The sequence below is a fragment of the Lagenorhynchus albirostris genome, chromosome 3 (genome assembly GCF_949774975.1).
Source record: "Lagenorhynchus albirostris chromosome 3, mLagAlb1.1, whole genome shotgun sequence".
Lineage (NCBI taxonomy): Eukaryota > Metazoa > Chordata > Mammalia > Artiodactyla > Delphinidae > Lagenorhynchus > Lagenorhynchus albirostris.
The window spans coordinates 109,476,155-109,488,392 of record NC_083097.1 but is presented as its reverse complement, the minus strand read 5'-3'; the positions used below and the strand labels follow the sequence as shown (position 1 = coordinate 109,488,392).

The following is a 12,238-nucleotide window of genomic DNA, read 5'->3' as shown; positions in this document are numbered from 1 at the left end:
GCAAACAGTGACAGTTTTACTTTTTCTTTTCCAATTTGTATTCCTTTTATTTATTTTTCTTCTCTGATTGCCACGGCTAGGACTTCCAAAACCACGTTGAATAAGAGTAGTGAGAGTGGACATCCTTGTCTTGTGCCTGATCTTAGTGGAAATGCTTTCAATTTTTCACCATGGAGTATGATGTTTGCTGTCGGTTTGACATATGTGGCCTTTATTATGTTGAGGTAGGTTCCCTCTATGCCCATTTTCTGGAGAGTTTTTATCATAAATGGGTGTTGAATTTTGTCAAAAGCTTTTTCTGCATCTGTTGAGATGATCATATGGTTTTTACTCCTTAATTTGTTGATATGGTATATCACATTGATTGATTTGCATATATTGAAGAATCCTTGCATCCCTGGGACAAATCCCACTTAATCATGGTGTATGATCCTTTTAATATGTTGTTGGATTCTGTTTGCTAGTATTTTGTTCAGGATTTTTGCATCTATGTTCATCAGTGATATTGGTGTATAATTTTCTTTTTTTGTGATATATTTTTCTGGTTTTGGTATCAGGGTATGGTGGCTTCGTAGAATGAATTTGGGAGTGTTCCTCCCTCCGCAATTTTTTGGAAGAGATTGAGAAGGATCAGTGTTAGCTCTTCTCTAAATGTTTAATACAATTCGCCTGTGAAGCCATCTGGCCCTGGACTTTTGTTTGTTCAAAGACTTTTAATTATAGTTTCAATTTAATTACTTGTGATAGGTCTGTGTATATTTTCTAATTTTTCCTGGTTCAGTCTTGGAAAATTGTATCTTTCCAAGAATTTGTCCATTTCTTTGTGGTTGTCCATTTTATTGGCATATAGTTGTTTGTAGTAGTCTCTTATAATTCTTTGTGCTTCTGTGGTTTCAGTTGTGATTTCTCCTTTTTCATTTCTAATTTTATTGATTTGTGTCCTCTCCCTTTTTTTCTTGATGAGGCTGGCTAGGGGTTTATCAATTTTGTTTATCTTCTCAAAGAACCAGCTTTTAGTTTTATTGATCTTTGCTATTGTTTTCTTCATTTCTATTTCATTTATTTCTGCTGTGATCTTTATGATTTCTTTCCTTCCACTGACTTTGTATTTTCTTTGTTCTTCTTTCTCTAGTTGCTTTAGGTGTAGGGTTAGATTGCTTATTTGAGATTTTTCTTGTTTCTTGAGGTGAGATTGAATTGCTATAAACTTCCCTCTTAGAACTGCTTTTGCTGCGTCCCATAGGTTTTGGGTCGTTGTGTTTTCATTGTCATTTGTTTCTATGTATTTTTTTTTATTTCTTCTTTGATTTCTTCAGTGATCTCTTGGTCATTTAGTAGCGTACTGTTTAGCCTCCATGTATTTGTGTTTTTTACAGTTTTTTTCCTGTAATTGATTTTCAATGTCATAGCATTGTGGTCAGAAAAGATGCTTGATACGATTTCAGTTTTCTTAAATTTTCCAAGGCTTGATTTGTGAGCCAAGATGTGATCTACCCTGGAGAATGTTCCACGTGCACTTGAGAAGAAAGTGTATTCTGCCACTTTTGGGTGGAATGTTCTATAAATATCAATTAAATCTATCTGGTCTATTGTGTCAGTTAAAGCTTGTGTTTCCTTATTTATTTTCTGTTTGGATGATCTGTCCATTGGTGTAAATGGGGTGTTAAAGTCCCCTACTATTATTGTGTTACTGTCGATTTCCCCTTTCATGGTTGTTAGCATTTGCCTTATGTATTGAGGTGCTCCTATGTTGGGTGCATAAACATTTATAATTTTTATATCTTCTTCTTGGATTGATCCATTGATCATTATGTAGTGTCCTTCCTTATCTCTTGTAACAGTCTATTTTAAAGTCTATTTTATCTGATATGAGTATTGCTACTCCAGCTTTCTTTTGATTTCCATTTGCATGGAATATCTTTTTCCATCCCTTCGCTTTCAGCCTTTATGTGTCCCTAGGTCAAGAAGTGGGTCTCTTGTAGACAGCTTGTTTTTGTATCCATTCATCCAGTCTGTGTCTTTTGGTTGGGGCATTTAATCCATTTACATTCAAGGTTATTATCGATATGTATGTTCCTATTACCATTTTCTTAATTGTTTTGAGTTTGTTGCTTTTTTTTTTTTTTTTTCCGGTACGTGGGCCTCTCACTGTTGTGGCCTCTCCCGTTGCGGAGCACAGGCTCCAGACGCGCAGGCTCAGTGGCCATGGTTCACGGGCCCAGCCGCTCCGCGGCATGTGGGATCTTCCCAGACCGGGGCACAAACCCGCATCCCCTGCATTGGCCGGCGGACTCTCAACCACTGCGCCACCAGGAAAGCCCCTGAGGTTTTTTTTGTGGGTCTTTTTCTTCACTGTGCTTCCTGCCTAGAGAAGTTTCTTTAGCATTTGTTGTAAAGCTGGTTTGGTGGTGCTGAATTCTCTTAGCTTTTGCTTGTCTGAAAAGCTTTTGATTTCTCCATCGAATCTGAATGACATCCTTGCCAGATAGAGTAATCCTGGTTGTAGGTTTTTCTCTTTCATCACATTAAGTATATCCTGCCACTCCCTTCTGACCTGCAGTTTCTGCTGAAAAATCAGCTGATAACCTCATGGGGATTCCTTTGTATGTTATTTTTTGGTTTTCCCATGCTGCTTTTAATATATTTTCTTTGAATTTAATTTTTGTTAGTTTGATTAATATGTGTCTTGGTGTGTTTCTCCTAGGGTTTATCCTGTATGGGACTCTCTGTACTTCCTGGACTCGGGTGACTATTTCCTTTCCCATGTTAGGGAAGTTTTCCACTATAATCTCTTCAAATATTTTCTCAGATCCTTTCTTTTTCTCTTCTTCTTCTGGGACCCCTATAATTAGAATGTTGGTGAGTTTAGTGTTGTCCCAGAGGTCTCTGAGATTGTCTTCAATTCTTTTCATTCTTTTTTCTTTATTCTGCTTCTCGGCAGTTACTTCCACCATTTTGTCTTCCAGCTCACTTATTCGTTCTTCTGCCTCAGTTATTCTGCTATTGATTCCTTCTAGTGTATTTTTCATTTCAGTTACTGTGTTGCTCATCTGTTTGTTTGTTCTTTAGTTCTTCTAGATCTTTGTTAAACATTTCTTGTATTTTCTCAATCTGTGCCTCCATTCTATTTCTGAGATTCTGAATCATCTTTACTATCATTACTCTGAATTCTTTTTCAGGTAGATTGCCTATTTCCTCTTCATTTATTTGGTCTTGTAGGTTTTTACCTTGCTCCTTCATCTGTGACATATTTTTTTGCTGTCTCATTTTTTTTCCTTTTTTTTATGACTGGGATTGTGTTCCTGTCTTACTGGTTGTGTGGCCTGAGGCTTCCAACACTGGAGTTTGTAGGCTGTTGGGTAGAGCTGGGTCTTGGTGCTGAGATGAGGACCTCCAGGAGACCTCACTGCAATGAATATACCCTGGGGTCTGAGGTTCTCTGTTTGTCCAGTGGTTCGGACTTGGAGCTCCCACCACAGGAGCTTCGGCCCGACCCCTGGGTCGTGAACCAAGAGACCGCAAGCTGCGTGGTGTGGCAAAAAAAAAAAAAAAATACAATAACAAAGTAGAAAATAAAATTAGACTAGGAAACTGACAGATATGTTAGAAAAAATATAAAAATAAAAATATAGGTGAAACAACAGCCAGAAGGTAAAACAGAACCATGATATTAAAAAAGAGATGGACAAAAAAAAAAAGGTGGAAAAGGCCTTGGCTGTGGAGGTCAGGGCCTAAGCAGGGGCAAGGTTTGGGCAGTGCACAGGGCCTATGCTTAGGATCCACAGGGCTGGAAAAGGCCCTGGGGGGCACTGGGGGTGGGGCTTAGGCTCAACAGAGAAGAAGGGGCTCAGGCGTGCCCATCGCCTCTGGTCTCAGAGGGTGGGGGAACCCACCTGGGAGCCCAGCAGGCTTCCTGGGCTCGACTGGGTAGGGCAAATACCCTCTGCTCCTCTCTTGCTTCTCCCATCCTGGAGGGCCCCTTCCACCTGCCTCTCCTGTTCTCTTCCAGCCTCCCTCCTACACCCCCAGGACCAACCCAGCCTGGAGGGGACCTCTGAAAGCATAGGACCTGGCCCGAGAGCTGGGCAGACTTCCCCAGCCCATTCGGCAGGGGAAACGCTGGGTGTGCTCCCCCTGATCCAAGCCCCCGAGGGTCCCTCCAGGCGTGGGAACCTCTCCCCAACTCTGAGCCACCCCTCAGGGGTGCCAGTCCTGTCCGGCCTCCACTTCTCCTTCTCCCGCTCAGTCCTCCCATGTTCTACTGGTGCGCTTGGGGGTTCTTCCCATCTCCTTGGGTGTTGGGGTCCCCCACCACCATCTGGCAGACGCTGTAGTTGTGAGGATACGCGAACTCTGCATCCTTCCACACCACCATCTTCTACCTGTTCTGATTACCGTCATTTTTCGTGCTGCCATCATGGGGTAGGCATGTTCTTTTTGTCTTCTTCCTAATTTCTTGGCAGATACATTATTAAATCTTGCCTACAAAGTCAGTTCGTTATTTCTAGGCCTTAAAATCACTCGGTAGATTCCTATGAGCAAGTATAAAAAGCTTGTCAAAACTCCAATGCAGGCAGTGGGGATTCAGGGTGTTCTAACTTCACTGATTAATTGTCAGTATAGCTTCTGGAAGCAGGAGCTGAATTAGCGTCTCAGCTTCAGGCATCAGGGACATCATTAGTTTTAATCTCAGTAACTCTAGGAGGAGCAGGGAACGATTTCCCAGTGGGTCACAGTATTGCAGACCTAAATATTGTTCCCTGTGACATTTTTTTTCAGTATCCAGTTCCATGAATTAAATTGAAGCCTTTCCAAATAACTTAGAATTCTAAAATTTTAATTTTGCCTCAGGAAGACCCAGGCCTTGACCTTGTCCCCTGAATTAAAGAAAATCAATTGTATATTTACATTCTGTATGTCGCATTTCCAGATCTCTTATTACTTACCATAGCAGCAAGGACATAATTGTTATTGTGCCAATATTCCGAGTCCTGAACAGGTCCAGAATGAAAACTTTCTCCTGCTTCACGGGGGTTACCTCCTGTTGTTAAAGTAATGCACACAACCATGAAATTGAGAGGTGGTGAGGAAGTATATTTGGCTATGACAATATATTCTTATGCATGTATGTCTCACATCACTTTCAACATGCTCAGAAGTCTGGAATTTGCAGGGAATAAGGGCATCTAAATATATGATGCTTATTATAACGTTTAAAAATGTTTGTGGCCCATTTTAGACAGAAGCCTTTAAAATATATAACATTGGCTTCACTGTCTCTTTATATAAAGCCTGACTGCTAACACAGCCTTGCCTTGACTCATGGGCATCATTATGGGTGACCTTAATCACACTGAGCATTAGGGCCTGTTGAGTGGGTAGCGCCATATAGACCCAAACTGCCTTGAGGTCCATATCTGCTTTTCATACTTGTCCTGTTGTTGTTTCAGTGTCAGAACACACATGGGTTAACTAGGGGACCTTGGGCAAGTTACTATTTATCCTCTATGAGCCTCAGTTTACCTCTCTGTAAAATGGGTATAATAATCAAGAGTTGAGAAGATTAAATGAGATCATATATATAAATCTTAGCATAGTACTTGAACCATGGTAGATGCCCCATACATTTTAACTATTACTATAATTACTGCACCATTGAGGAAAAGATGTGAGCTGTCAGTGGTTGGTGGCAATTTCATACCGCTGTTGATGGGCTTCCTTCCTTTACTTTTAATTTACTGAAGTTAACTTGTCATGTGTTAGGAATCTAGATAATCAAGCTTATTAGAATTGAAACTATCAATACACTATTTACAATAGCCAAGACACGGAGACAACTCAAGTGCCCATTAACAGATGACTGGCTCAAGATGATATGGTATATATGTACAATAGAATACTAGTCATAAGAAAGAATGAAATATTGTCATATGCAGCAACATGGATGGATCTAAAGAATATGACACTTAGTGAAATAAGTCAAACAGAGAAAGACAAATATTATATAACTTATATGTGGAATCAAAAAAATAATACAAACGAATCTACATACAAAACAGAAACAGACTCACAGACATAGAAAACAAACTTATGATTACCAACGGCAAAAGGAAGGAGGGTGGGAGGGATAAATTAGGAGTTATGGGATTAACAGATACAAACTACTATACATGAAATAGGTAAGCAACAAGGATTTACTATATAGCATAGGGAACTACAGTCAATAACTTTTAATAACCTATAGTGGAAAATAATCTGAAAAAAAATGTATATATAACTGAATCAATTTCCTGTACACCTGAAACTAACACAATATTGTAAATCAACTATGCTTCAATTTAAAAAAAAGAATTGAAACTAAAAAGTTACAGGGCTCTGAGGTGGAGCCTTTCATCTCCTCAGGATAAAGTACAATGACTCTGTGGCCCTATTATGTGTGTTCAGTAAGAGGCTGAGGAAGGAATTTTTACTACAAAGGAAGGAAGAGTGCCAGACCTGCCCTTGTAGCAGGTGCTTCCCAAATATTAGCATCCTTCTTTCCAAAAACAGACACCTCCTCATTCAGCTCACAGCCATGTTACCTTTTTGCTTCTGCACTACGTGGAGTGTACAATTCTAGAACATGCCCCTGGCAGTATAACACTGTTATCCCAACAAAGAAAGCCCCTGCATAAACTACTGGGAACTAGCAGTCCTCCTGGAAGGTTCTGGGAGTGGTACCAGGCACAGACAGGACCTGTGGATCAGGCATCCAGTTATATTGACCAAGGCTGGGAATGGAATTCTTGATCTGAAGAGCAAAGGATTAAGACATATTTGTTCTGGCAGCCCTCTGAGAGCTTGGGCTCATAGCCACTGTAATTAATCCGCCAGCCATCACCAGGGTATCTGTTTCTGTCAGAGGTCGCAAAGGCCAGGAATGGAGGAAGCTCTCAGGGTGGAGCACTGGCGTGCTCGCCACCCTCCAAAGTCCTGGGGTAGGGCAAGCATAAAGACTAAGAAGCATATAGTCTTCTTGAGGTGTCCTGAGCAGTTCCTGACCCTCTGGCCAGGAGTGCCATTGCCCCATCCTCTCCATCCATCTAAGTGTCCTCCCTTGTTTGGACCTGTCTCTTCAGCTCTGAGTCACTCTACTCTCTTTCTCTGCTGGCTCACAGTGTCCACTCCTTGGGGACTTCCTCCTTCATGTCATCACTTACCTTCCATCTAATCCTCTTAACACTCTTGGTTACATTCTATGCTCTTTGTGTCTCTAATTTTTCTTGTTTTCTCTAGGAGCTGACGAGGCATGGCCAAGGACACTGAATCCTCACTGACTGGCAGGAAGCGAATCTGCTTCCACTGAATATCTGCTTTTCCTCGTGGCCTCCTGCCTGCAGGGGTGAATCCTCCAGCCTGTGCTCTCAGGCCTTAAGGTTCTAGACACAACATAGCAAGACTAAAGACATGTACAGCTTCCCCAGCAGAATTTGGTAAGATTCAGAGTACAGTGGGGAGCCCATGGGTGGAATACCCCTCAAACACATTTTTCCCTCTTAATCTAGACATTCAAAAATCACCAGTAGGGCTTCCCTGGTGGCGCAATGGTTGAGAGTCCGCCTGCCGATGCAGGGGACACGGGTTCGTGCCCCGGTCTGGGAAGATTCCACATGCCGCGGAGTGGCTGGGCCCGTGAGCCATGGCCGCTGAGCCTGCGCGTCCGGAGCCTGTGCTCCGCAGCGGGAGAGGCCACAGCAGTGAGAGGCCCGCGTACCGCAAAAAAAAAAAAAAAAAAAAAAAAAAAAAAAAAATCACCAGTATGTAGCTGCATCAATGGTGTGGAGCAAGACCAATAAAAAGTTGGAGATAAACTTGCAAAAGGGAAGGGAACTAATATTTAATCAACACTTGCTATATGCTAAGCAGTTTACATATATTATTGCACTTAATTGGTGCACAGCCCTTTGAGGAGGGCTCAGAACTTCATCATCATTGTGTCTCTAAGGCCTTGAACCGTGCCTGGTACATAATAGGCACTCAAAAACCTATTGAATCAAATTAAATTCCATAATCAAGAATGCATAACTGGGGATTCCCTGGTGGTACAGTGGTTAAGAATCGCCTGCCAATGCACGTGACATGGGTTCGAGCCCTGGTCCGGGAAGATCCCACATGCCATGGAGCAACTAAGCGCGTGCGCCACAACTACTGAGCCTGCGCTCTAGAGCCCACAAGCCACAACTACTGAGCCCATGTGCCACAACTACTGAAGCCCGCGTGCCTAGAGCCCGTGCTCTGCAACAAGAGAAGCCACTGCAATGAGAAGCCCATGTACTGCAACGAAGAGCAGCCCCCACTCGCTGCAACTAGAGAAAGCCCGTGTGCAGCAACAAAGACCCAACGCAGCCAAAAACAAACAAATAAATAAATAAATTTTACTTCTTCTTTCAAAGAAGACTTTGAAAGAAAAAGAATGCATAACTGATCTCAGGAGGAAACATGTGCAAATCCTTACCTCCACAGGATTAAAAACCACCACTGGGGCAGCTACATTGTTCATTTTTGCAGCTTTTTGGATGATATCTTCAGCTTCTCTAAATCTTCTCTGGGATATCAGCCACCGGGGAGATTCAGGAATAAACCTAAAATTCATTTGAATGTTTTATAATTTTTCACAGTAGCAAGGTTGATGCTATCAACTGTAAGTTGCCCCCGAATCATTTTTATTTTGTAAAATTCTAGTTTGTCTTTTTAAAGAACATCAAGAGGGAGGCCTCATAAGATTTCCATTATTTGTAGGAATAAATAAAAGCACCTTCAAGTTTCAAAGTTATGATCAAATCAAAAGACAGATCATTAGTTGTACTTAAAGCCAGAGCCACACTATAAGGGGTAACATTAACTGGGTATGTTTAAGCCAGGGCACCTGGAGAACACCATCCACAACTTCATAGCCGGTGTGGCTCATAAAAGAAACACAGTCTAGTATCTTTTCAGTGTGTCTATCCCTAGGAGAATCCCTGGTGCCCAGCTGGTGATGCTCATAAGTTTATTGGGTAAAAGAGGGCATCTGTGTTTCTCAGCCTTTTCCTGCAGTCAGAGGAGGAGGTTAAGTGCACTGACACCTTCCTGTGGGCTGCCGCATGGCTCTCAACAGATTCTCAGCTCAGTGAGTACCCAAACCAGACCAAAGCCAATGTGGTCTTATTTTTTTAATGCCTAGAAACATTAAAAAAAATTTTTTTATATTGGAGTATAGTTGATTAACAATGTTGTGTTAGTTAGAAACATATTTTTTTATTACAAAATCTATCCACATTTTTAACTGATGCTCAAACATGGTTGACTTATATTCTTTCCTAATTTTTCTATTTCTATTTATTTTTATTATACTTTAATTTTTCTATTTTTTCCTAATCTTTATTTCTCAGAATTGCTTAGCCAATCTTCTGCCAGCTCTTGTTTTCCTTACTTATTTGTCAGTATTAAGTTATCCTAGAAAATAAATTATATGTAGCAGATATAGTCCTCCTATAATTAATAGGCCCCTCCAAAGCCTCAATAGGAATTATCTCAGAGCAAAACACAACGTATCGAATAGCCAAGCCCCAGCTTCTGTCCCTAGCCTACTACAAGCATATGGGTTGAAAAATGAACCCAGTCTGCATTTTTTGGCATATATCCCTTGGTTGGTCCCTGTAGCAACTGTGATGATGTTAGGCCACTCCGTTTCAGTAATTAGAGCTGTGCTGTCCAAGAGAACTTCCACTGGTGTTCTGTATCTGCGCTACCCAATACAGCAACTGCTAACCACATGTGGTTATTGAGCTGGTGTGACTAGTGTGACTGAAGAAACGAATTTTATATTTTATTTACTTTTAATTAATTTTAATTTAAATCGTTGCATGTGGCTACTGGCAACTGTATTAGTGAAGAATTAGAGGTCTTACCCCACAGCCACTATATACAGCATGGGCACTTCTACTTCTGAGAGGTATCTTTCCCCAACCAGGTTGTTCTTAGAAATATCCTACCTTTCTTACTACAAGCTCAGAGTGCCATCGCCGGTCTCAGGTTCCTAACGTTTAGTCAGCTAGATGTTGCAAAGCTTTCCCCATGTTGCACCTATGGGCTCCTTCCCCACCCACTACACACATAGTCCATTTGTACCTGTGATCACTTACTGCCAAGCCTTTTAAAGGAAATTTGGGACATAAAAAATCCCCAAACCACCTGCAGTGGCTCCATTTTCAGCCCACTGTACTCAGGATTGCTGCGATCTCTACTTTTGAATTGCCATGGTTTCTTGGTGCATAAAGAATTAAGTCTAGCTGATCATTTCAAGTTAGTGGAGGGCCAAATAAGGTTGTACACTATAGCCTCTCGGTAGATTTTAATTCAAATTGAACAGGGGAAGGGTGTTGCTGGAGAGTCTATAATACATATTAAGTAGGCAGCAGAGGTCACAGTAGCTCAAAGCAATCCCCACATCATCCCAGCCCACCCGGATGGATGGGCATTGCTTCAGGAAGTCCCACCTTCAAGGACAAGATGTTCAAAAGAAAGCTATTTTATTTTTATAGGAAAATGGTAAAACTGTTGTTAAACTTTCAGGACAAGCACTTAGCATGTTTGTCCTGGCCCCGGGTTGCTCTCTCTCTGGGGCAGTCCTGTCCCTGGTACAATGTGCCCACAGCTAGGAACACTTACCAACCAGCCCATGGGCAATAGAGGAACAACTCTTCTCGGGGAAAGAGTAAGGCAGCTCCTTGTGGGATGGACCTTCTGTGCTAGAAACTCAAGAGGCTGACCTATCAGAGCTGTTCCTTGCTGTGATATTTGGTTCTGAGGCAAAGATCCAAGCCCCACAAACTAAAATCCCTACTAATCCCTTACAGTCAGTCAGGGCCCTTCTATTTTTGCTCTTTCTCTCTCTCTCTCTGGTAGAATCATACAGTAATAAAGTTGACTATAACATATTTTAAAAGTACTGGTCTCTTATGCCAAAGTGACAACTAGAGCCAAAGAACACAGATTACTAAAATCATTCATTGGAAGAGGCAGAAACTAACCTTTGAATAATCTTGTCTTGTGTCTTGAGAGACTCAAGACAAGACATCTTTTAAAATAAATGCAGTGAGCAGGGGGGTTGTGGAGAGAGGGACAGAGGGTATGATGATGCTAATGATGATGCTGCTGCAGCTGGGCTGATTCTCATTCCAGAAACTTGCCCTGCTCTCAGACTGGGTCAGGAAATCGGAAGAGTATCTAACCTCTAACACACTGTCTCTCAAATTCTAGGGAAGTAAGACAAAAAGTGTTCTCTCTCCCCCATACACACCCATGCCAAGAATCTGCACTGGTAAATCATAGCAGTCTTAGAAGTCATAAAAGGACAGTAGTTTGGAGTGGTCTAACAAGAGCCATCTGGTCCAACAAGGTCAAGATGTACTACCTGTCAGCCTCTACAGCTGCCTAACAGTTGCAGCAAGATGAAGGCCCTTCTAGGAAACTTCCTCAGGCAGTGTGTCCACAGGACAGGGCAACCACGAGGGCTAGTCTAACCTCTGAGCTCTAAAAAATGATCAGAGAAACTTTCATTGTGTGTGAGCCGGTAGAGATAAACCAGTTCAGTAAAACCAGTCACTGCTGGGAGATTTGATGTTGACCTCATGAAACCAAACCAGGACTAATTAATGAGAGAGAGAGAGATAGAGAGAGAGAGAGAGAGAGAGAGAGAGAGAGAGAGAGAGAGAGAGAGACCACCAGACCCAATAATGGGAAAAATCCCCTTTCCTTTTGCTTAAATATGGAAAAATCAAAGAAATGGGGAATCCCTCCCCCAAAAGGGTATGGCTGCAACCTTATTCCATCATTCTTAATTTGTTCTCTCACCTAAAATCTTCCCCATAGCCATACTGGGTGAAACTGGGGCCAGTGTCTCAACACTTTGTTATTCCCACACTGACGTGCCAAAATTTGGTTGAAGGGTAGTGGGAGGAGAGAAGAGAACATTTTCTCTAACAACTCATTAAACAGAAGGAGTTCTCTCGCCCTTCAAGACAAAGCAGATAAACAGTGACATCTCAGACGCTAATCATCACGCGACAGGGAAGTTTGAGGAAGTTACATTAGTTGTAGCCATGAGGAGAACAAGATTTCCTAGCGAGAGAAAAGTGTCAGAAGAGCAGGGGGGCAGAGTTAAAAATAACAAAATCCAACAGACCATCTCCACAAACAATCACCACCAGTAACAGAT

The 12,238-nt window shown here is 41.9% G+C and overlaps 1 protein-coding gene and 1 long non-coding RNA gene across 3 annotated transcripts in view; one reads left to right on the top strand and one right to left on the bottom strand.

The window, feature by feature from the left end:
* LOC132517050 (uncharacterized) overlaps positions 1 to 7,539 on the top strand; it is a 38,873-nt gene extending 31,334 nt beyond the window's left edge. Inside the window, exon 3 of the long non-coding RNA XR_009539570.1 lies at positions 7,276 to 7,539. This is a non-coding gene — a long non-coding RNA (uncharacterized LOC132517050). The remainder of the gene's footprint in view (positions 1 to 7,275) is intronic.
* Positions 1 to 12,238, bottom strand: part of SLC22A4 (solute carrier family 22 member 4) — a 49,892-nt gene that overhangs the window by 11,883 nt on the left and 25,771 nt on the right. For both annotated transcript variants that reach the window (XM_060143552.1, XM_060143553.1), the window contains exons 5-6: positions 8,495 to 8,621; positions 4,947 to 5,041 (exon numbers count right to left, since the gene is read on the bottom strand). In XM_060143552.1, coding sequence (XP_059999535.1) covers positions 4,947 to 5,041; positions 8,495 to 8,621 — 222 coding nt within the window. The remainder of the gene's footprint in view (positions 1 to 4,946; positions 5,042 to 8,494; positions 8,622 to 12,238) is intronic.